Source organism: Struthio camelus, chromosome 4, assembly GCF_040807025.1.
Source record: "Struthio camelus isolate bStrCam1 chromosome 4, bStrCam1.hap1, whole genome shotgun sequence".
NCBI classification, from domain to species: domain Eukaryota; kingdom Metazoa; phylum Chordata; class Aves; order Struthioniformes; family Struthionidae; genus Struthio; species Struthio camelus.
This window is the reverse complement of record NC_090945.1, coordinates 8,418,916-8,441,968: the sequence shown is the minus strand read 5'-3', so window position 1 is coordinate 8,441,968 and position 23,053 is coordinate 8,418,916. Positions and strand designations below refer to the sequence as shown.

Below are 23,053 nucleotides of genomic sequence, written 5' to 3'. Positions count from 1 at the left end.
AAGGCCCTCGGAGGAACGAGGAGCATCTCTGACCCCAGAGAGGAGAAACCCTGCTCTCTCTGTGGGGAAAGCAGCAGAAAAGCTTCGCCCAGGTTCGGCAGCGCAGCTGAACAACTGCCCTTCAGAGAGCAGCACCCTCCCTGCAGCTCTCGCTAGCAAGCCTGTGAAGCGCACCTGGGTCACGAGTCCTGTCTCTGACCCAGCAGGGGTGGGTTCGGGGGACACAGTCTTGTACACACTGACTCTGCCCCGCTTTTACCCCGGGCCAGTCCCGACGGTGCTGGCACAGCCTGGGGACGGCGGCCCCTCTACCCCGAGCCTGGGAGAAGCAGGCTGGGACCCACCGGTGTGCGGGGAGCGACTGTACTCACCGCTGGGTCCTGCAGGGCTGCCGAAAGGCTCCGTCCCTCCGGCCGCAGCTGCCTGAAGACCGCTCCGCACACTTTTCTCCATGCCAACGGTGTCGCCGGGCAGAGATGGAAAGGAGCTGGCGTGGCCAGCCGAAACCCCGCTGACTGGTCCAGTTCCTCCCTGCGCTCATCCACCGATGAACCGCGTCGGACTTCATGGTGCGTCTCTCACCCTGTGCAGGGCCCAGCCTGAGCCCAGGGTAGGCGTAGAGAGCGGTAACAGAAACATTAAGCTTGCTGTGAATGCAACGTGGATGGAAACGTTTGGCTGTGCGTGAAAGCCGTCAAAGGCAAGCCTTCCCCGCTGTTTTGAAAGGAACTTGACAGCCCTGGGAAGGAGAATCCCTGGCGGTCAGCCGAGGCTGAGCAACTCGGACAAGAGGTTTGGGCAGCGCACGCGCTGTTGCTTGGACGAGAGCATGTGGCTTTGCACACCTGATCCCATCTTTAAACAAAACCTTGCCCCAGAAGCAACTTACAGCTTTCAGTGCAAAACCAAGAGCAGGAGGCACAAGGCTGCTGGGTTTTAGAGCAATCAGAGCAGACAGCGCCTGCCCCCGGGAGTCACTAGCTCTCCTTAGACACGTGCAAAGCCCCAAGGCGGCCCCCCGTTAACAGCAAGGCTGCACAGGCACCTACAGGAGCGGCAAACTGTCAGCTGAAGTTTTAAGCCCATTTTATATACTCATATAAGAGAGAGGTAGTACTTTAAAACATCACGGACAACAACCATCACAGTATTTGCTCACGATCAGCTAGTTCAAAAACCAGCAAGCGGAGGGAGGGCTGGGTTCAGCCTGGGCACGCAAAGGCTCGAGAGGAGGATAACGAGTAAGGAAGTAGCGCGGTTGAACTGGGACACAGTTAACGCAACACGCCGGAAGTTGATCCTGTAACGCACGGCTAACTGATGCACTAAAACTCGCATTTCTTTCGAGAGCTTAAAACCAACAAACAGAAAAGTAAGAGGATGGTTACAAATAAGAACTGCTTGTTTAAGGCAAAATATAAAGTTTATGTGTTTTAAAAGAAGAAACGGAGCCAGCGGATCACAAGCATGGCCAGGGGACTAGGCAACGGTTGTTGAAAAATATTAGCTAGGAAATAGGTGAAGCTACGGAAACAAAAACACCGTTAACAAAGCCCTTAACGTCACCCTACCAAACCACCTCCCAAGACAGGTCACGGAAATAACTCCTCCTAACTACCCTGGCTCTTCGCCTCTCCCCTCAGCAGCGCCGAGGGAGCACGACGCCAGTCCTGCCCCAGGGAGCCGTTAGCTCTCCGGGGCTTAGTTTCACTTCAGCGGCTTTCTTTTTCTCACCCCCCGCACACCTACAAAAAGGGAAAGGGGTAACGCGACCCTGGTTTGCTCGTACACATGAATTGCCACGGCCGAGCGTCGAAATTAAAAGCAAGAGAAAGCTGTCCGTAAACCAAGGCGGTAAACGCAAGCGACCCTTAAAGGCGCCCGTCTCCCGGACGCACAGAAACCCCCTCTCTCGTGGTGGGGAAGGCCGGGCCCTCCGGTACGGGCCACGATCATGACAACGCCAAGCGTTACCTGCACGGCTGTAGCTTGCCCCACCGCAGCTGTGAGCAGCTGAGACCGCTCACCGGACAGCGTCCCAGCAACAGCCTCGATAAGCAGCGAGCCGAGGCGCTCGCTGCTCTGCTGGGAAAGCAGCAGCCTCAGGTCCCGACGGGGGGCAACACCGCCGCCCGTTGCAGCCTGCCGGAGCCGCGGCAGTGCTGCAGCCCCCGGACATTGGACCGCCCTTTCCTTCGCACGCCCGATCGCGCCGCACGACAGCGCTGGCAGCGCCGCAGGGCGAAGCGCCCGCCGATGCTCGCACGGCTCGGAGACATCGTGACTGACGGCAGCCGGACGCCGAGGTCCAGGGCTGCCCCATAACCGCTCCGGAGTCCTGACGGTACGGCAGGGCCCCCGAAGGGGACGGCGTGCCCTGGCTGCTCCCCACCCCCTCCCCCCCGCTGCCCACACACACGCCGGGCCAGGCCCCGACTGCTCGAGCAGGGGGGTCGGCGAGCCCAGACACCCGGGGGCAGCCACCTCCCCCGGGGCTGCGCTCGGCACTGCCCCCAGTCTGGGGGATGAAACCCTCGGGGGGGAGGGGGAAGAGGAGGAAGGAAGTGTAACCAGACTAGGGGAACCCGTGCATCGAGCCTGGAGCCCCCCGCCCCCGGGCCACCCCGCAGCTAGAGGTGCCAAGGCACAGCAGGCAGGCGGGCGGGCCAGGACCGCGGGACCCGGGCACAGCAGGGGCCAGGGGGTCGGGCCAGCAGGACCTGCCGGGGAGCTGGAGGAGACGGGTCGCGCCGGCACCCGCGCCAGCACCCCCAAGGGAAGCGGCCGCAACGAGAGCACGGCTCCCCCCGCCCCGGGCGGCGCTTAAATGGGCGGCGGAGGCGGGGTGGGGCGGGGCCTCGTTGGCCGCCTGCTGCTCGGCGGCGGCGCTGCGGGCGGGGCGCCCTTGGGCGCCGCCTGGCGGCCGCGGGCGACACTGCCGGGCCGGGCCGGGCCGGGCCTAATTGGCTGGCAGCCCTGGGTGAGGCGGGGGCAGGGGGTGTGTCGCGGGGCAGCCCCTGATTGGCTGGCAGCCCTCTGTGAGGTGTGTGGGCATGTCCCGGGGCAGCCCCTGATTGGCTGGCAGCCCTCTGTGAGGTGTGCGGGCGTGTCGCGGGGCAGCCCCTGATTGGCTGGCAGCCCTCTGTGAGGTATGCGGGCGTGTTGCGGGGCAGCCCCTGATTGGCTGGCAGCCCTCTGTGAGTTGTGCAGGCGTGTCGCGGGGCAGCCCCTGATTGGCTGGCAGCCCTCTGTGAGGTGTGCAGGCGTGTCGCGGGGCAGCCCCTGATTGGCTGGCAGCCCTCTGTGAGGTGTGTGGGCGTGTCGCGGGGCAGCCCCTGATTGGCTGGCAGCCCTCTGTGAGGTGTGCGGGCATGTCGCGGGGCAGCCCCTGATTGGCTGGCAGCCCTCTGTGAGGTGTGCGGGCGTGTCGCGGGGCAGCTCCTCATTGGCCACCGCAGCGGCGGTGGTGCGAGTTGCCGTCCGGCGTGGGGCTGGCGCAGCAGCGCTGTCCCTGTGCCCGGTGCCATGAGGAGACTCCGGGTGCTCCGAGGTGAGGGGCCGGGGCCGGGGCCGGGGGGGAGCCCAGGCGCGAGCCCCCAGCAGCATTTCTGTGTCTGTCTCGTAGTGGGAGCTGAGAGGGGACCAGCGGGCGGGGGTGGTCTCACCAGGGCCAAGCAGAGGGGAAGAGTCGCTGCCGTCGCCCTGTCGGCTGCCCTGCCGCGAGCGCAGCCTGGGCCGCCGCGTTAGCGGGGAGCGGAGGGGTTTCTCTCCCGGCGGGGGAGGCGTTTTCCCCGGGCTGGGGCGGACGGCTGAGGCCAGCAGAGCTGACGCTCGTCCTCTGGTCTCGCCTTTCAGGTCTCTTCACTTGCGGCGGTTGCTGGTCCCGACCTCGCGTGGCCGAGGATGGAGGCAGGGTGGCAGAGTCCGTCCCTGCAGCCGTCCCCACCTCTGCTGACCTCGTGACTTCTCTGTGCAACCGCCTGCAAGACGAGGAGGTGAGGCGCGGGCGTCGCGCTGGGCTGCGCGTGGGTTCGCAGGCGCCCGGCAGGGCCCCTGGTTTCCCAAGGGGGCCGCTGCCCTCCCGCGAACGGCGCGTGCTGCAAACGCTGCCGCTGGCGGGCCCCGTGTCCGCAGCTGTGGGGCTCCCTGGCGGTCAGGGACAGCAGGGCCGACCTGTTCCCTTCTGGGCTGTGTCCCCAGGGCGACAGGGCGGAGACTTACCGAGAGCTGGAGAGAGTCTTGCAGGCCGAGGATGGCCGCTTGCAGAGCGCTGTCCTGGGCAGAGCGATCGCGGCGGCTTCGAGGGACATGAGAGCGGCGCAGGTGAGCTGCTCCTCTCTGAAGGCAGCCAGCGGCGCCCGGCTGGAGCCGGGCTCTGTAAACCGCAGGAGGGCTCTGCCGACACGTCTCGAGCGCTGAGGCCTGTCAGAGGTTGCCAGCCGCCCTGGGGCAGCTCCTTCCCCGCGGATCTGCCTCCGCGAGAGCTGCAGAGGGAGCGGGGAGCGGGAGCAGCTCCCTGAGCCAGCAGCGCCTGCGCCCAGGGCTGGTGGCGGAGCTGGGACGTGCAGGGCCACGATTTGTGCACCAGCAAGTGTTTCCCGGAGGGAGAGGCCTTGGGGGCTCGTGGCTGCAGTGGATTTGGGGGCGATACCGGGAGCTGCGCAGGGAGGTGGCCGAGGCAGGAACCGAGGGCTGGAGGCAGGCGGTGGCCGCCGGCGCGCTCAGCCTGTCCGGCTGCCTCGGCCTTTCTCCTGCTGAGGGGGGATTCGTTGCTCTTGCCAGGGTGTGACAGAGGACGTGCGGACGGCCGCCAGCGACGTCCTGGTGGCTCTGGCCCGCTCCCACTTCGACAGCGTCATGTATGAGCTGCAGTGCCACCTGAGGGCCCTGGGAGAGATCTCCGAGGACTTTGTGTTTGTCACCTTGGGCAAGCTGGCCAGCAGCTACGGTAGGGCCCCTCGGCCTCCGGCTCGGGGCTACGGTCTGCGGTAACCGGGAGAAGGGATCCTCCCCGTCCCCCAAATGCTCCGTGCTGAACCGGAGCGCTACGGACGGGACGGGCGGGAGAGGCAACGTGGCGGGCTCTGCCCCCGCCGCCCTGGCAGGCCCCCGAAGGGCTGCCCCGCTCCCCGCTTCGGGGCAGGCCCCAGCACCCTGGTGCCCTGTCGAGTCCCTCCCCGTGCTGGGGCCTGCCCCGGCCCCTCGGGCAGCTTGGTGCCCCGCTGGCCCTCCAGCGCGTCCCCGGGGGCCCGGCAGCCCGCGGGCTCGCCCTGCCGCGCTGCCCCGGGGTTTCCCCCGCGCGCTGCCCCAGCTTCCTCTGACGACGGCCGCTCTCTGTGCCCCTGCCCCTGCCCTCTGTGCAGCCCTGCGGTGCGTCCCCTTCGTGGGAATGACGCTCTTCGCCGTGCTCACGATGCTGAGCCAGGTGGGGAGCAGCCGGACCCTGCGCGCTGTCTGTGGCGGTGAGTGTCGGCCCCGCGGGGAGGGGAAGGGCCGGAGCAGCCCTCGGCGCCCGGGGCTGTTGCTGGGCCACGGCAGGGCCGAGCCTGCGGCGAGGTCAGGCCTCTGCCGTCCCCACCAGCATCAACGGGGCGAAGCAGCGCCTGAAGCCCAGGAGGTTTCTGTGGGCGGGAGGTGGGGGCGCTCAGCGCAACGGTGCAGAGGCCCTCCTGGGCCCTTGCCGCTGCCCCTGCTGCTGCGCTTTCCTCCTGGTGCGACCTCCCGTCGTTGGAGCTCTGCCCAGGCTCACTCGCGCCTTCTCCCTGCAGGGCAGGCTGGTTTTGTGGGGTTCAGAGAGAGCAGGCGAGTATTGGGGAAGGTTTGGGCAGGGAGGCAGTGAGAAGTGCAGGGGGGACCAAGGCTGTGAGGAGGAGGAACGGGAGTGATGGGGAGGAGGCGAGCAAGAACGCAGCGTTTCAGTCCCGGCATGTCAAAGCGTTGCACGGCTTGTCCCTGGAGCCAGACCCGGTCTCCTCCAGTCTCCTCCGCGCGGCAGACTCTGACGTGATCCTTCTGCCTTGTCTCGCTGCAGTCCTGGAGCAGTGGTCGAAGGCCGTAAACACCTACCTGCGCGACTGGGAGAAATGCCCCTTCCCGCGCATGGGGCAGGCCCAGTTCTGCAGCAGCGTTCACCCGCTCTTCTGCCACGTGGTGGGGAGCTGGCTGGGCTGCGAGGAGGAGGAGGTGAGAACGGCTGCCGTGGCAGCCCCGCGGCGGCAGCAGCGACATCGGGGTCCGTCTGTCTGTCAGCATGAGGGCCGTGTGGGAGGAGAGGCGCCCGGGGAGGGAGCAGGGTGTCTGATGCAGCACCCAAAGCCGGGCCCTGCCGATGCTGGTGGCAGGCGACAGGCAGCGTGCGGGACTGCATCTTCAGCCGCTGCCCGCGCCCAGGAGCACGGGGCCGGGGGCCGCCCTGCTGGGACCCAGCCGAATCCGGGGGCCTTTGGGCAGGGCCGGGGGGGCCCGGGGCTGGGGACGTGCCCTCTGCTGTGGAGCAAGCCCTCGTCCTCCAGGGGAAGCAGGGAAACGCCTGTCTGTGGGGAGGGCAGACCGTGTCGGGGCGGAAGGACCTTCAGCCCTGATGAAGAGCATCTCACTGCCCTCCGTGCAGGTCAAGCAGGCGGTCCTGGGGGCGATGGCTGCCATGATGGGCCTCCTCCTGCACGAGGAGGAGCACCGGGAGCAGGTGTGGGCGCAGCTCCCCTGGCTCCTGGGCCAGTATCAGCAGGTCCAGGACACTTTCCGGGTGACCAAGGTGAGGTGTCACAGTGGGGCTCGGTATGGCCATGGGGTCTGTGCACGTGCTGCAAGGTTTCAGGGGGCTGTGGGGTGCCTGGAGGAACCGGGGCCCCTTGAGAAAAAATGGAGAGGGCAGGGGAGGCTTGAGGCCTCCTGGGCTTCTCGGGCAGGACCAGAGCAGCGCAGGTGGGGCCGAGAGGGAGCTGAGCGTCTTCGGGGCCCGATCTCCTTGGGAAGGGAGGCCTTGAGCCCCATGCCTGGGGCGCCATGCAGGCCAGGGGCTCTGCTGTAACACCCGTCCGGCTGCTGTGCAGCGGCGTCTGGCGGGGATGGGAGGTCTGAGGGGTGTGAACGTCGTCCGATGGGCTCTGCGCAGAGGAGAAGCCCTCTAAGGCTGCTGCTGGGAGGGAAGGACACACGAGAAGCCCCGTGCAGGAGGGTTTGGGTTTTTCTCCTGGGGGCTGGAGTTGAGGAGTTCATCACAAAGAGGCTGGGTTTCCTTTCTTAAGACGTTGCTTTAGGTGACAGCCCCGCTCTTCCTCCCCCGTTCCCTTGCAGGGTCTGAGTTATTTTCTTGAGACTTTGGGGGAAGTGAAGATCCTCATCCCCAAGGACAAGCTTCAGGCCATTGGCACCGCTGTGCACAGCCAGGTAAGGGCAGCGTGACCTTGTACCGCTTGCACAGGGTGCAGCAGACCTGATTCGCGCGGCCAGGAAGGTCCTGCTGGATGGCCGGGCAGGGCATCCTGCCCGGAGGACCTACCTGAAGGCCGGGTCCGTGCAGATAGTTGGGAGTCGCCTCCCGTTCCGGTGTCTGGAGGCTGTTGTAGAGCTGGTTGTGGCTGCTGTGCGCAGGCTCAGGGGAGAGCCCAGCTCACCCAGCAGTTTCCCTCCCAGCCCCGTCGCAGCTCTCTGGAGCCCAGAGACCCCGGGCGCAGCTCAGCCCTGGGCCCCTGCGCAGCCCGGCCGCCCCAGACCTCTGGATGTGCCCAGCGCCTCAGTGGGGTGGGCTGGGCTTTGGCTGTGGGTCGCGTCCCGGGGCTAGGCCTGCCTTGGGAGTGAGGGAGGGGGAAAGCGAAAGGTTGGGGAAAGGGTTCATCTCCTCAAAGTTCGGCATCCCGAGTTGGCCACCAAAGCCCCGGCACTTCCCTCTGGGCTCCCTCTGGAGCTCCGGAGCGAAGCAAGGGTGATCCACTGCATGAGGCGAGGAGCTGCGGTCGCGGGGCGAAACGTCCCTCGGGGACGGCATCTCTCTCTCCAGGGAGTCTGCGGCCGGCCCGGGGCGACTCGCTCCGACTCAGGCAGCCGCTTTGCAGCTGTCCAAAGCTCCCGGGGAGCCGAGAGCGGAGGGAGCAGTTTCTTTTCCGTCCGCTCAGTCCTGATGCTCTTTTCTCTGAAACGCACCTTGTTCCCACAGCTCAGTGATGAAAGCAAGCAGCACAGCGGGGACCACCGGTCGGAGCTGACCTACTGCGTCCTGCTGCTGGGTGAGGGGAGGAGACTCCGCGTGACACCGCTGTGCCCTTGCCGCTCTCTCCCAAACCTCTGAAATGGGGGGAAGACACGGGCAGCTTATGCAGAGCACGAATTTTCCCTGGCAGCCCGAGTTTGCCCTGAGGACACGGTGGCTTTTCTGCGCTCGCAGCTGGGCAGCGGGAGCGAGGCCGCTCGCGTGGTGTCCTTGGAGCTGCTCAGAGCCCTGGTGCGCTCTGCAGGTCAGTGCTGCGAGGCGCAGTGAGGCCGGCCAGGGGTTTGGGCTGCCGGGCGGCGGGCAGACACGGCTGCAAGTGATGCACAAACACCCAAAACGAGCTGCAATGCTCTTGTCCCCAGCCGAGGTGCTACGCAGCTGCGGGGACAGGGATCTGACAGGGCAGCTGTAAACGGTGACACACCAGTGACGGCGCCCGACGCTGGGTGACGGGGCAGGGGCACGAGCTACGTGTCCCCATGGCGTTTCTGCAGGGCTCCGTGTTGTTATAGCAGTCTGTCGCGTCACACAGTTGTGTCTGTAAAGGGAGTCACTCGGGGACTCTGCTGCTTCCTCGGCCGTCACAGTCTCGTGCCCGGTTTTCTGTGCCGCTCGGGTGTGAAAGAGCTGGGAGCTTTGCCAGCTCCCTGCTGAACCGAGGGCTCTGCCTCAGCGCCCGCCTCTCCCCGTCTTTTCCAGCAGCGGAGGGAGGACAGCGCCTGCCCCTGCTTGTGCAGGCGGTGCGGTCTGTGCTGAGAGACCCCAGCAGGAAGGTGAGCTGGTTGGCGAGGGGCGGCACCGCGGTGGGTGGGCGGCAGAGAAAGCTTTCCCCCGGGGCAGAGCCTGGCCAGCCCCAGCGGGTCGGGGTCAAGCCTAGACGAGCGTTTCCCTGTGGAAATTTCCCCGCAGGGCAGTGACCGTGGGAGCAGAGGGGTCTCCTGCGCCCGTGTAGTCTCCCCATGGGGCAGATGGGCTGGGTGGGTGCGAAGGCGTCTGCCCCTCAGCTTTCGAGCTTGGGGGGAGGGGGGGAATATCTTATCTTATCGGGGGATAACTGCGATCTCCTCCCTGGCAGGTGGCGAGGGCAGTTCTGCGCTTCACCAAGGAGCTGCTCAGCTGCAGCGTCCAGAGCTGCTCGGCCTGGGATCTGGTGGCCCACGTCTTCGCCACGTTCAGCCAGGCCTCCGGCAGACTGGTGAGGGCAGAGCGTGACGCTTCGGCTTCGCTCTGTGCCGGGGTGTCCTGGGAGCCCCTGCGGGCGCCCTGGAAATGGGGAACCCCCCTCAGCAGGGCTGCAGTCAGCGGTGCAGAGGGCTGAGCGGCGTCCCCATCGCCGTTCCTGGGGGGGATCTCGGAGGGTGCCGGGGGAGCGCTTTGGCCTCCCACCAGCGCGTAGCAAATCCCACTGCGGCGCTGACTGTTCGCCCCGAGAGATGAGCGGTGCTCACCGGCTCTGTGGCTGGAGCCCGTCCCGGCGAGGGGATCCTTGTTCGCAGCTTTGCTCTCGGGCTGCCGCTGGCCCCGACTAAGGACGCTGGCGAGCGCCCCGACGGGCAGCGGGTCTCCCTGGTCGCAGCCTGTCTAGTCCTTCCTTGGCCGGGGACCTGGCCCCTCCTCTGGGCCTCTGTGCTCTCTCCTGCCTCGGGAGACGGGTGCTCCCAGGGGACATCACAGCAGCGCTGGGTGGTTCCCGCTTCACCTCCCGTCTCAGGGACAGGGAGTGACGCTGGCGTTGTCCAAACCGTGTCTTGCAGGCGCAGGGAAACCTTTCTCGGGCAGAAGCACAGGAAGCAACAGACCTTCAAGCCCTGTGCTTGGACATCCTGGGCTCTGTGGACGTCTCCGTCAGGGGGATGACCAAAGTAAGTCGTCCTGCGCCCTGCTGCTGCCTCCCTGCCCCGCTCTCCCCCAACTGCTCCCCAAACAGGCCCCTATGCGCACAGGGCGAGCGGAAACGCAGCCCGTCGTTTCCCCCTCAGAGCTAAAACGAGCTCTTGAGCTGGCGGTGGGGCGGGAACCCCAAAGTGCTGAATTGCCTCGTTCTCGTCTGCAGCTCTTGTGGCCGCGGCTCCTGCAGTACGTGGTGCCAGCCCAGTACACGGGCACGCTGGTGCCCCTGTCCCAGTGCCTCCGAGAGCTGGCCGAGCGCCGGCAGAGAGCAGGGGACGAGGAGGGAGAGGAGGAGGCCGATGTCGTGGCCTCCCGGGAGCGAGGTAGGAAGCCGAAACCGTCGCCGTGTGCTCTGCCGGGCCGTGCGGGGGCCGGGGACGCCCTGCCAGACGCAGGCGGGAGGCGGGAGCGAGGACGGGCAGAGCCGTGCCCCTCTGGCCGGGGCGAGGGAGCTCTGTGCCGCGTTTCCTCGTGCCCGGCAGAGACGCCTCGCTCGACTGCTGGCAGCTTTCTGCTTGCGGCCCGGGAGCGTTTCCCAGCCGCGCTGGAGCTGCCTGCACCTCCGTCTGCTCAGCCCTGGGGAAGCCCCGGCACAGGGCTGCGGCAGCGCAGCCGGTCAGCAGCCCGTGGGCCGCGCGGGGGCTGCCCGAGCCGAGAGGGGCCGGGTATGGCGGTCGCGCCGCTCTCACCGGCCTCTCTTCCTCCTCGCAGCCAAGCTGCCGACGCCGCAGGCCCTGCTGGCTCGCCTGCTGGTGAGTAGGGGCCCGGGGAAAGGGCTTTCGTGGCCTCGAGGCGACGGGAGAGGTCGGGGCAGAGCCGCTTCACAGGCCGGGGCCGGGGCCGGCAGCCTCCGGGGAGGAAGAGGCGTGCGAGAGCGAGTCGGAGCCACCCCTGCCCCGCGGGGACCCTGCTGCTGGGCGTGGAGAAGCCAACGCCGGCGGCTCCCGGCCGGGGCGGAGCGACCGCCCTCCCTCTGGGGAGAAGCCGCGGCTCTGGCGGCCGCCCCGAGCCCAGGTCTCGCCTGCCCTCTCCCAGGTGCTGGCGGCGGCTCCTCACGCCGGCGGCGGCTGCGGCGTCGCTGCCCTGCGGCTGCTGCAGGCCCTGCCGGGAGCGATCCACGGCGCCGTGGGGATGGTGTGGGCCGTGAAGATCCCCTTCCTGCTGCAGTACCTGGAAGGTAAAGTGCCGTCGGGGAGGAAGGGGCTGGGGAGGCCGAAGGGGAGGCAGGAAAAGGCAGCGTCCAGGCGTGAGGGAGGGGAATCGGCCCTGGGTTTCTCAGCGCTTGCTCTGCGGCCGCTCGTCTGCCAGGGAGCGCGCGCTGACGCCGAGGGCAGTAACGCCCAGGAGCGGTGCCTGCGGGGGCCGGGGCCTTTCTTGCCCGTCAGGGCCACGAGCAGGTTGTGCAGCCCCCCGGCGTCCTTGCTGGGTGGGTGTTTGGGAGGGCCGGGCTCGGCGCTCCTGGGGGTGGGGGAGACGTGTCGGGGCGAGAACGCGTGAGCGTGGTCCGTGCCCTCGTGTGACGGCCTGGTTTGCCCTGGGAGCCGCAGTGGAGCGAGGGGGATTGGGCCCGGCGGGTCTGTGAGTGACCCCGGCCCCCGGCCCCAGGGTCCGCCGGGCGTCTGGGGCCTGGCAAAGAGTTTGGCGCCGGGGCTTGAGCCTCCCGGCTCGGGCCCCTTCTGGCGTGGGAGCCGGGGGGTGTTGCAGTGCCAAGGAGACCCCTGGGCTCCTCTGGTGCTAAGTGACGCTGAGCGTGTCTTGCTCTGGCTTTGTAGGGAAAAGCGAGAGCTGCCTGGACTCTGCCGAGTGGGAGCGCCTTCTGCTTAAGGTGGAGCGCTGCTGCGAGGGCAGCAAATGACGCTGGGAAAGAGGGGGAAGGTGTGGGTGGGAACTTCCCCAGGAGCAGAGGGAGCCTAAGGAGGAGAATGCCAGTTTAGTTTAGAAAAGAGGAAACGCCCACAAGACGCCCTGAAAACGCCCAGAGGATTTTGTTTTGCAAAGGGCTCTGGGTCACAGAGGGTCGTTTCCTGTTCTGCCGTGTCACATCGTTCCGCTTGGTGAGCGGCTCTGCGGGACGCGGGCCGTGACCGGCATAGCCAGGGAGCTGCCACGTGCAGGCTAGCGCCAGGCGTGCCTTGAAGTCCCTCAAGAAGAATGATCTCCCAGCGCCCAGAGAAATAGAAAATCCTCCGTATGAAACAGGGAAGGGAAAAGAGGACGAGATGTTTTGGGCTGTCTCTTGTGGAAAGCCGCCGCCCCTGGGCAGAAAGGCAGGATTCACTGAACCCGAGCGATGGCTGCGGGATACGTGTGCGCCACCGGGCCGGTCGCTGGGGCTCCCTGCGCGGAGGGAGGGAGAGAGCAGGAGCAGCGGGCGCCTGGCGAGCAGCCCTCGCCCAGGGGCCGGGGAGGGTTTGCTTCAGCTTGTGCTTCCCCTAGTTCCTGAGGACGTCGCTGGAGACGATCGAGAGCCAGGCCTGGACCATGGGCCTGAGCTTCGAGCTGAGCCAGCAGAAGGGCAGCTACCCCCGGCTGTCCCGGGAGCAGGTGGGTCCCTGCCGAGGCCTCCTTTCTGCTCCCGTTCCCCGTGGGCGCTGGCGCGAGAGCCCGGGACGCTCCCCGGGCTGCGCCTGCAGATATTGCCCTCTGTGGGCGGGCCGGGCTCCCTGGCTCCCGTCCCTTCCCCACGCAGGCTTTTGTCTCGGCGCCGGCGGGCAGCGGGGCTGGGCTGAACGGCCGGGCGCCGCGGCCGGCTCCTCATGCCTGGCGCGGGCTGGTGCGTCGCGGCCCCGCTCCGTCCCGCCAGGTTGTGCGTGACCTCGTCTGGGGTGGCCTCTTCTCTTCCAGGCCTTCCTGTACAAGGCTATCGGGGTGTCCCTGGCAGTGTGTCCGCACGTCCCCTACGTCCGCGCGGAAGTGAAGAAACATCTACTGAGAACAAATTACTTGGAGGCGTCTGAGAGAGAGGTGGGTTTCCTCTTCTCCCCTTGCTTTCCGCCGAGCCCCTCCGTGTTCCCAGGGGAGCGGTGATCTCTCCCAGCAGAGCGCTCCAGGCTCTTCCGATTTCCGTGTCGCTGCTCTTTCCGTGGGATGATATGGCAGGTGTCGCTCGGAGCTTGCTGTGGCTGAGTGTCCCTTTCTCTTGTGTTGCAGGGGATGATTTGCGTTGTAGGCGGCTCTGCCGAGAGCCACTTCCACCTTGCCTTGGACTTGGTGCAGGAGTTTGGCTCTTCCATGGAAGAAAGACCAGTGTCGGGGGTTTTCAAGCGCCTGAAGGTAGAGGATCGCGGGTGTCTTGGCTTCTTTTTCCTCTGCCTTTTTTTCACTTGTAAAGCAGTAGCAGCCCAGTGGTGGCTGCTGCGTGAGAAGCGGGAGGCAGCGGGAGCTGGGGTCCACGGAGGTGCTGGGCTGACGTCTCGTGGCTTCTCCCACGGCCCAGGAATACCACCAGGGGAAGAGAGCAGGGACACACATGGCGCTCATGCTGGCCTACAGCCGGATCGCGCTCTGCGCCCCGCGGGAGCAGCTCCTGGCCCGCGTGGAGAGCGACATCGTGAGGGGCATCCTGCAGCACTACCGCACCAGCTGCCAGGTGGGTGCGCGGGTGCAGGGCCGGCCACGCCGAGGCGCCGCCTGCCCCAGCCCGGCTCCGAGCTGGAGCTCGCCGCGATGGGCCGTCTCGTAGCAAAGAGCCCCGAGGAGGGGTCTGCGCTGAAGGCCGAGTCCCAAACGCAGCCCGTGTCCCTCTGCGTATCCCTGTGTCCGCATGGCTGCGTGCGCTGCGACCGTTCGTTGCCTCTCACCATGTCCCCCTTCGCCTTGCAGGTGCTGGGCTTCACCATCTCCACCAAGGTAAGTGCTGCCCGATGGGGCCTTGCTTCCTGCCCTGGCCGCGCACCTTTCCCATCGCCGGCGTGCCGGGCTCGCTCTCCCGCTCGCTGGGCCAGGGTCCGGGGTCTCCTTGCAGTCGGTTGCCGGGAAAGCTTGTGCCTTCCCGGGGGGAGCTTCCTCCAAGGAGGGGAGAGGAGGTTTCCTTCCTCCGACCCGCGCGCCGAGCCCATGTGCCTGCGGCTCCTGGAAGATGCAGTGGTCGTGCGCTGTGCTTTGGGGCTGGCCGCCCCGCCGTGTTCCCCTGCCAGCCTTTGGCCCGGTGAGGCGTTGCTCATCGGTGCCGCTGTGTTTCTCTCTCCTGGGCCGCAGGACGTGCAGCTGAAGCTGACCCTGGTCCAGAGCGTCGCTGAGGTCAGCCGCGCCATGCAGGGGGCGGGGGGCTCGCACCGCGTGGAGCTCTCCTCCAAACGGGAGCTGCTGGGCATCCTGCTGGTGAGTGCTGGGGCCGGGACTGTCCCGCCAGGGAGTTTGGGGCTGAGCCCCGAGGCCGGTTGCCCCGAGGCGTGATGCTCTCCCTTGGCTGTGCGCGGCCCCTTGAGCGCCCTGAGCCTCGGGGCCTGTGGGTGCTGGCGCCCGGTGGCTGTCGCTGGGGAGAGCAGTGGGTCTGTCCCCGGTGGGGCGGCTGGCCGGCCCCGGTGCCGCTGTGGGAGCCGTGCGGGTGCCCAGGGCGTGCGCCGGGGCAGGGCGAGCAGAAGAGCCTGTTCCCGGCGGGAGGGCTCTGGGTCGCTGCCCGCTGCCCACGGTGCGCGTGTCTCTGTGACCTGCAGGGCTTGGTGAAGGAGGAGCCCCGGGATTGCCTGGCGTCCCCGCTGCGCAGGGAGGCGTTTCTGGCCCTGGGGCACTTGAGGTAGGCTCTTCCCGCCAGGGCTGGGGGGGCTGTGGTTTGACCCGCTCTGGGGAGGGGTAGGAAGCCTCTTTCCTGTCTTCCTTTTTCTCTGCCAGCAAACTGAAGCCGTCGCTGAGCCGGGAGGAAAACCGCGACCTCCTGGATCAGTGTTTGCAGAGCGCGATGCCCCTGCCTGCCCCGGAGCAGGTGGAAGAGGAAGGGGCGGCAGCGGCGGACGCTCTGCGCGTGCAGGTACCTTTTGGCCCTTCTGTCCCGGCCTCTCCGGGGGATCCCCCAGCAGCAGGTGCTGCGCGCTGCCCCCTCCGGCTGCGCTGGGCGTCTCCGTGTGCGGCCCAACGCCCGTCCTTCTCTCCCGCTCTCAGCAGACCATGGGGGCTCTCGGCGAGCTGGTGACAGCCCTGCTGGAGGAAGACCTCACCTCCGGCTGGTGCGCAGAGATGCTGCACGTGAGTATCCGGGGGGCGTCGGGGGAGGCGTCCCCGGCGTCGGGTGGAGGGTGCGCGGGGAGAGCTGGGCTGTGCAGTCGGCAGGGTCAGCGCGTCTGCGCTGGTGCCCCCCGCGAGCGGCTGACGGGGTGGCAAGGGGCCGGCGCCACCGGCTGCCGAGTCCCAGCTCCTCGGCGGGACTCTGCGCGGGAGGGAGACGCTTGGGGTGGCGGCGGGCAGGCCGGGGAGGCCCGTTGGGAGACAGGTCTGCTCTTGCCCAGGTGCTGGAGTACTGGCTCACCTCGGCCAAGGAGTGGGAGCGCGAGAGGGCCCTGCAGGCCTGCGCCCAGCTGCTGGGCGCTTACGAGGAGCGATTCGAGCGCACGGTGAGAAGGGACCCCCGTGCGCCGTGTCCCCACTCCCCACGGGCTGCGGCCCCGGCAGGGAGCTCTGCCCCGGGCCAGGTGCTGGGTTTCGGGTCTCCTGGGCTGTGGGGCTGCCCCGCTGGCTGCCCCGCTGCCCTGCCCCGGCTCGGACGCCAGCACAGCCGGGAGAGGGAGATCGGCCATCGGGGCCGCCCGCGACCTTCTCGTCGGCCTTCTGTTTCCCCAGGGAGAAAAGTCTTTCGAGCTCTTTGGCTCCATGGTGGGACTGCTGGCGCCTTTCGTCTGTGACTCGCCGGCCGCGTCCCGCCAGCGGGCAGGGGCCTGCCTGGGCCACCTGCTCCGCATCCGAGGTGAGGGCAGCCCCCGGCCAGGCTCGGCCAGCCGGGCCCCTGTGCCCCCGGGGGCCCGACGATCGCGCGGGGCCGGGCTCCGTTCCTCCTTCGTCCCGGCCCGCGGGCCAGAGGTGGGGTCTGCGTCGCCATCACGGCCCTTTTCTCCTGGTGCTCGCTGCAGGCAAGACTCTGGACTCGGGGGCCGAGGAGGACGAGGTGCAGCCCTTGTGCCAGCGGCTGAGCGCCCCAGACGCCGAGGCTCAGCTCCAGGCTTCCTCCAGACTGGCGAAGGTACCTGGCCCCGACAGCGCGGGGGGAGCCGGTGGCCGGGCTCCCGGGCAGCTGCCTGCTTCCCGGCCGGGGCCCCGCTCCGTTTTGGGAGAGCTGTGGCACTGGGCGCCGGGGGTTAGCGAGCAGCAAGCGGCTGTCGAGCGTGTCCGTCCTTCAGGCGCGCTGGGGAAGGAGGAGAGGCCACGGGGGGTGTGTGCGGGTGTGTGTGGGGGTGTGTGCACACGTGTGGGACCGTCACACACCGCACGGAAGCACACATACCCACCCGTCTGTGGGAAAAGAGGTGCTGGAGGGAAGCCGGGAAGCTGCTCTGCCTTCTCTTTCTGGTCTCCTGCCCGTTCTCCCTTTGCTGGGTTTAACACGTACTTGTTTGGGTGTCCCGTGTATCGAGCCGTGCGTTTGCGGGGGGTCGGCGTGCGCAGCGCCTGCGCGGGCTCTCAGCAGCTCTGGCATCCTGAGGGCCTGGCCCCGGGGGCGGGCAGGGTGCAGGCTTTGCGTGTGAGCAAGCAGCGCCCGGGGAGACACTTCCAGGCCTCTGGGCCGCACAGCGCTCAGCCAGCCCTGCCTGCCCGGCTGCCCTGGGAGGCGGTCGCACCCGCCAGGCCTAGCGAACTGGCCCGCCGCCCCCCAGCGCCCGAGTCTCCTCTCCTTTCTGAAGAGCCGGAGCAGACGTGTGACGTGGTCTCTCCTGTTTCTGATTTCTCCCCAGATCATCTGCAAATACATCCCCGAAGCGCAGGCTACGGATTTCATTTCTGCCGCCCTGGACGGGATGCTGTCGGTCAGGTCCGCGTGCGCTCAGGCAGCTGGCGAGTGGCTGGTCACCTTCCTGGAGAAATGCGGGGGGCAGCTCTCCACGAAGGTGAGAGAGACACCTTTTCCCTGGGGCTTTGGCCTTCCCGCCTCGGCCGTTGCCCTGCCCCTTGTGCCCTCAGCCCTCCCTGCCCCGGGCCCGAAGGGGGACGGCACCCATCTGCCTCCAGAAGAAGGGGGGTTGCGGCAAACTGTTGGCATCCCGGGCCCTGCCCCGGGAGGAACAGGATGTTGACGCTGGGGGTTTCTTCCTCCTGACTCCTGGTGCTGCTTGGGGTTTCTTACACACTCGCTAGCACAGTCCCCTTCCTTGCTCGTTTTTCCTTGGTGCCCAGCTCCACGCACTGCCCGCGTTTTGCTCTGTGCATGGTGCCTTTTCTGATGTTGGGTGGCTGTTGTGGGTCCTCGTCGTTCTGCCTGAGCCTGGCTGTGCCAGCCCCGGGGCGGCGTTGCTCTCGGGAGCAGTCATGGCCTCTTTGTTGGTGATTCGTGCCTGTGGCCCTGGGGCCCGGTCCCATCCGGTGCCTGCACGGTCACAGCCTCTGCTGCCCTCCTCCGCTCGGGCTCTGCTGCGCTGGGGTTTGGGTCTGGGGCCACAGGCAGGTCCCTCGGCCCAGGGCGGCTCCTCGGTGTCGCCCTCGGTCGGCAGCAGAGATGTGTCCCCGTGGCGGTCCAGCGTCCCCCCGCCGCGGCCCAGAGCCTTCGGGCTTTAGGGCTGGATCTTGAGAAACGGTCGGGGAGCAGGAATTGCTCATCGGCCGAGTGGGGTGCCGGGCTGTGCGGGAGGACGAGGAAAGGATGGGCAGGACGGCTCTTTTGGTCTTCGTTCAGGTGCCGGAAATCCTGAGCATCATTTACATCCGGATGCCGACCATGCAGCAGGACACCCTCCGACGCGTCCTCTTGGAGGCGGTGTCCGTGCTGGCCCTCTACCACCCCGGGGCCGTCATCGACAGCCTGCTGCAGAAGCAGCTGCCCATGGACAGGTACGCGCAGTGCCCCGGCCCCGCGGGCAGGCAGGACCCACCGCCGACGGGGCGAGCAGGAGCCAGCGGAGAAGCCGGTCCTGCTGCTCTGGGGGGAGAAAGCCTGAGCGCGGCAAGAGCCGACGGCCAGAGCCCGGCCCGCGCCAGCCCCTTGGAGGCCAGGAGAGCGTTTGGCCGCCGCCGAGGTGGCATCGCAGGTCGCAGAGCCCGCGGGCTCACGGGGGAACTTGTGCTGCCTTGCAGCGGCACCGTGGAGCTGTGGCAGGTCCTGGGGAGGAAGTTCTTTGTGCAGCAGCTCCTGAGGGCTTTAATGGAAAAACTGGAGCGCTCGGGAAACGACCAGCCCAGGAGCAGCTCTGCGGAGGCTGAGGCAGACGACGGTCAGGCTGCGCTGGAGCCGCTCAAGGTGCGTGCGCTGGCAGACGCGTTTCTGCAGCTTCGCATCGGACGTCCTAACAACCCTTCAGGCTGAGGGAGTTTTGTGCACGTCGCGACCCCCCCGAGCCCCCGGGGTGCCGTGCTGGGCCCTTCGCAGCGCTGGCAGCGGGGGCAGCCGAGACCGTTTGCTGCTGCCAGCCTGCAGGGCTGCTGCGGAAAGCCGAACTGCGGACAGCAAAGGTCCCCGAGGCGGGAGGGGAGGGTGGGAAAAGGCCTTGTTTTCACAGGTTGAATTTCTCTGCAGATCACACGTGCCATCGGCGAGGTGGTGTCGACGCAGCAGACCCCGGAGGCTGTGCAGCGCTTGCTGCCGGAGCTGCTGCCGGTGCTGCTGAAGCAGATCAGCGCCACGCTGGGGAAGGAGATGCCCTTTTCCCAAGTCAGCACCCGGGGAAAGCTGTTCCTCAAGGGACACACGAGTGATGACAATCCTTGCAGGTGGGAGCCAGCGGGACAGACGCAGGGGCTGGGCTTTGGTCCCCGTAACCGGGCCACATTCGCTCACGGCCCCGAGGCAGCGCTTTGGCCTGCCCCGTCGCCTACGCGGCCGGTACCGCCGAGGGCTCGGGCCTTGCCTGCCGCGTCTCCTGCCTGCGGGGTGTCGTGCCTTTCCCTCTGCCCTGCTGCCCCTTGGAGAAGGGACGGGAACAAGCAGGATAAAACCCGGCGTGGCGCCGGCCAGGCCAGGCTGCCCGCGAAAGGGAGGTGGCCGTGGCCTGCCTTTGGGGCCGGGTGACCGGGGCAGCCCGGGGCCCTGGCAACGGGGCCTCTGGCGCGAAGTCTAGAGCCTGGGGGTTTCTAGTGCGATCGGTGAGTTCGGGGTGCCAGGAAGGATGAAAAGGCCAGTTTTCTCACAGCCGGGCAGACGCCAGGGTGGTGAGATGTCATTTTGGGGCGCGTTGCGTCTCCCCGGGGGAGGCTGAGCTCGAGGGAAGGATCGCCTCGCAGGCGGCGGCGTCTCCTTAGCTCTGCCCAAGGAGCCTGTTGCGGTGATGCAGGACTCGCTGCTCTTCCCCCCAGGCTTTCCCTGGAGACCCTGGAGGTGGTGCTGCGCACGAGCCTCGAGGAGAAGTGGCTGCGGCTGCTCCGGAAGCAGGGAGCCTGGGCCGCCCTGGAAGACCCGCGGGCTCACCACGACGGCGTCTGTCTCCTGACCGGGTGAGGGCCCGCGGAGGCGCCTCGCTGCCCTGGGGGGGCTGGTGGGACCCTTCCCCTGGCCTGGCCGTCTCCGAGTTGCCGAGCGGAGCCTGCGGGGCAGCGGGTGAATTTTGGGGCTTGAGGCCGGGTGCCTGCCTGCGTAACCGCGTGCCGCCTGCCTGTGCTCTGCGCGCAGCGTGCTGCTCCGCGCCGGGACCGTCTCGCTGCCCGTCGTGCTGGTCCTGACGCAGTGGCTGGAGGCCCCGTCGTCCAACCTGCGGGTCATGGCGGCGGCTTTCTTTGCGGAGGTGAGAGAGGAGGAGGGAGAGGCAGGTTTAGGAGGGGTTTTCTCATGACGCTGCTCTTTGGGGAGGTGCCGGCAGCAAGTGTCGCAGTCGAGGCGGGAGCGGATCCCCCCGTAGGAGGCCTCCCGGGAGCTGCCCTTCCCCGGCCCCTGCCGCGTCGCTCCCCCGCGCCGCGGCCAGGGATGTTCTTGGCCCTGCAAACCGCTCGCTCCGGGTCCCCGTCGCTGCTGCCGGGGCAGAGGACGGACGGGCGGGCGTTCTGTCAGCGACCCCTTTCCAGGGCGTCCCCGACCCCAGCCGGGACGGGCTGCCAGGTTGCCTGGAGCTCCGCAGCTCTGCTGAGCGGCCCCGGGACCCAATGAGAAATCCTCTCCGGAGGCCGACCGCCCCAACGTGGGCGCCCTGGGGCCCGGGGCAGCGCTGCCCTCGGCCTGGGCCGGGCGCAAAGGGAGGCGGCCGGGGGCCGGGGGCGTCAGGCCGGGCTCGTGGGGCTTCCTCTCGCGGCGCCCCGGGCGGGCGCTGTGGCCGGGCCTGCTCCGCCTCCGTCCCCGGCTGCTGACGGCCGGGTCGCTGTGCTGCAGCTGATGAAGGACCCAGCGGCCCAGGCCAGGAGGTGCCTTCAGCCCGTCCTGGGGGCCTTGGTGGAGAAAGCGCGGGACCCGAGCAGCACGGTGCGGCAGATGGCAGCGCGCGGGCTGGGCAACGCGGTCAGCGGCGCGCCGGAGAAGGTGAGAGGGGCTTTGCCCCGCAGGAAACGCGGCCCCTGGCTGGAGAGATGCAGGCGGAGAGCGGCGGAGGGGTTGGCGAGGAGCCTGGGCAGAGCAGCAGAGGCAACCGGGGGCCTTTCCCCCGGGCGCGCTGCGTCCTCGGGCGTCAGCCGGGCTGCAGAGGGGGCGGAGGTGCCGCCGGGAGCCTCGGGCTGCCCCCTGCTCGGGGGCCGATGCCGGAAGCTTGGGCCCCGGGGCAACGGGAGAGGCGGGCGGTCGGAGGCAGGACAGCGAGAGGCTGGTGCGCGCGTTACAGCTGCGGAAGCGCAAGGGAGCCGTCCTGGCGGCGCTGCGGAGGGGCCTGGAGGACGCCTCGGCGGAGGTGGTGGCCGAGAGCCTGCTGGCGCTGGCGAAGGTGGTCGACGAGCTCCGGGGGAAGGCCGTGGGCTCCGCCTTCAAGGACATCGCCAGGGCCACGAGGGCGTTCTTTGATGCTGTAAGCGAGCGGCGTCGCCTGGCGCCCGCTCGAAGGGTCCCTGGCGGGCTGGGCGCGGGGCGGCGCGGGCCGGGGCAGCTCCGCAGCGGGAGGGTTCGGGCAAGACACCGATGTCTGGGCGAGACGGAGGCGGCGCTGTTTGTGGCCCCCCTCCCCTCCCCTCCCCTCCCCTCCCCCGGGGGTCCTTTCTGAGGGCGTTGCGCTCGACGGGCAGCGCTCGGGGGTTACAGAGCAGTCGTCCGAGGGGTCCCTGCCGCCCGCCTGACGGCCGGGGGCGCTGGGTTGCAGGAGCAGGCGTCGCTGCGCTCGGCGGCCTTCACCCTGTACGGGGTGCTGGCCGCCGCGGCCACGAGGCGGTGGAGGCCCTTCTTCGCCCGGGAGCTGGGGAGCACGTGGGCCAGCCTGGTGCTCCACCTGCGCGACCCGGACGCGGGAGCCGCCACGGTGAGAGCCCGGGAGCTGGCGCGCGAAGCAGCCGGCAAAGCCGCGCGGACGTTTCCGCCCTCCCCGCTGGCAGCGGTGCCGCGCGCAGGGGGCCGCGGAGGGGGCCGGGGCAGGCTCCCTGCTGCCGGCCCCGCGTCCGGGGCGGCCGCGACAGGGCTGGGCTCTCTCTGCCAGGCGTGCCAGGGCGCCCTGCGGCTGTGCGCGCCGCTCCTGGAGCTGAGGAGGGTGCGGCAGGGCATCGCCGTCGGCACCAGGCTGAGCGCGGCCGAGCTGCAGGACGCCGTCTGCAGCCTGCTGGTGAGGAGCTGCGCGCCCCGGGGGCCGCGGGGGCCGCGGGCAGGGACGGAGGGAGGGCGGGAGGGAGGGGGCGGGCGATGCACCCGCCCGCGGTGCCCGGGCCGTGGGCGCCGCGGGGGCGTTTTCGGGCGGGCAGAGGAGGACACGCGTGTGCCCGCGTCCCCCAGGCCCAGGAGAGCCGCGAGCACCAACAGAGGCTGTACGTCGCCGCCAGGCGCTGCTTCCTGGAGGGCTGCGCGGAGCTGCGGGCCGCGGCCCTCGACGTGGCCGGTGAGCCGGGGCGGCGCGGGGTGGCGCGGGGCGCGGGAGGTGGGCCGGGGCGGCAGCGCCCGCGGGGCCGTGGGGTGGCAGGTGCTGGTGCCCGGGGGGCGCCTCGAGGGCCGCGGCCCCCCGGGCAGCCGGGGCCGGCGCCTCCCCGCCGCGCGCTCCGGGCCGGGGCGGCGGGCAGCGCGTGACGCCGCGCGGTGCCCCGTGCCGCAGGCGTCCTCGTGGAGCACGCGGGCACCGAGTGGCTGCCGGGGCCGGAGGCGACGCTGCTGGCCGCAGGTAGGCGACGGGCCGGGGGCCGGGGGGCTGCGGGCGGCCCCGCCGGCAGCAGGGGCGCTGACGCCGGTGCCGTTGCAGCTCTGCGGGCGCTGCGGGGCGACGGGGACGCGCGGGTGCAGCAGGCGGCCGCTCGGCTCCTCCGCGACAGCGGCCTCGAGGGAGCGGCGGGCGCCGCCGAGCCGCAATAAAGCCGGGCCGAGCCGGGCCGGGCCGGGCTGCTGTGTGCGCCGGGGGCGGGGCCTCGGGCGGGGCGGGGCGTCTGCGGGGCGGGGCGTCTGCGGGGCGGGGCCTGGGGCGGGGCGGGGCGTCGGTGTGGGCGGGGCTGCGGCCCCTTGGCGGCGCCTGCGCGGCCCCCGCGGCCCCCGGAGCCGCGGGAAGCGGCGGCGGCGGCGCTCGGTGTCCGGGGCTCCCGGCCGGGCCGGGGCCGGTGCCGGTGCCGCGGGGCCCAGGTAAGCGGGGCGGGGAGGGACCGGGACCGGCCGGGGCGGGAGGCGGCCGGTGCCCGGTGCCGGCGCGGCCGGAGCCGGGAGCCGGAGCCGGGAGCCGCGGGGCGAGGAGGAGCCGCAAAGCCCGAGGGGCCGGAGCCCGGTGCCGCCCGGCCGGGGCTGCCGGCGGG

The 23,053-nt window shown here is 69.1% G+C and overlaps 1 protein-coding gene across 1 annotated transcript; it reads left to right on the top strand.

Annotated features, from left to right (window-relative positions):
* The first annotated feature begins 3,525 nt into the window (after nucleotides 1-3,525).
* On the top strand, nucleotides 3,526-22,642 carry LOC138067059 (maestro heat-like repeat-containing protein family member 2B). Its single transcript, XM_068941016.1, has 42 exons — nucleotides 3,526-3,550; nucleotides 3,856-3,995; nucleotides 4,201-4,323; nucleotides 4,783-4,948; nucleotides 5,364-5,462; nucleotides 6,032-6,183; nucleotides 6,611-6,754; nucleotides 7,297-7,389; nucleotides 8,156-8,225; nucleotides 8,340-8,453; nucleotides 8,909-8,982; nucleotides 9,285-9,404; nucleotides 9,964-10,071; nucleotides 10,263-10,422; nucleotides 10,811-10,851; nucleotides 11,135-11,276; nucleotides 11,872-11,924; nucleotides 12,536-12,643; nucleotides 12,944-13,063; nucleotides 13,250-13,372; nucleotides 13,536-13,688; nucleotides 13,922-13,948; nucleotides 14,297-14,419; nucleotides 14,755-14,834; nucleotides 14,930-15,065; nucleotides 15,197-15,280; nucleotides 15,541-15,645; nucleotides 15,872-15,995; nucleotides 16,159-16,268; nucleotides 16,978-17,130; nucleotides 17,913-18,067; nucleotides 18,311-18,473; nucleotides 18,750-18,943; nucleotides 19,526-19,663; nucleotides 19,839-19,950; nucleotides 20,529-20,675; nucleotides 20,971-21,150; nucleotides 21,439-21,594; nucleotides 21,769-21,891; nucleotides 22,059-22,161; nucleotides 22,372-22,437; nucleotides 22,516-22,642. The coding sequence occupies exons 1-42, from the start codon at nucleotides 3,526-3,528 to the stop codon at nucleotides 22,623-22,625; spliced, it is 4,917 nt and encodes a 1,638-aa protein (XP_068797117.1). The 3' UTR covers nucleotides 22,626-22,642.
* Nucleotides 22,643-23,053: the final 411 nt, after the last annotated feature.

Coding starts and splice junctions, on each gene's coding strand:
- LOC138067059 (XM_068941016.1), top strand. CDS start 3,526: ATGAGGAGACTCCGGGTGCTCCGAG. Junction 3,996..4,200: donor ACCGCCTGCAAGACGAGGAG/GTGAGGCGCGGG, acceptor CTGTGTCCCCAG/GGCGACAGGGCGGAGACTTA. Junction 22,162..22,371: donor CGCGGCCCTCGACGTGGCCG/GTGAGCCGGGGC, acceptor CCCGTGCCGCAG/GCGTCCTCGTGGAGCACGCG.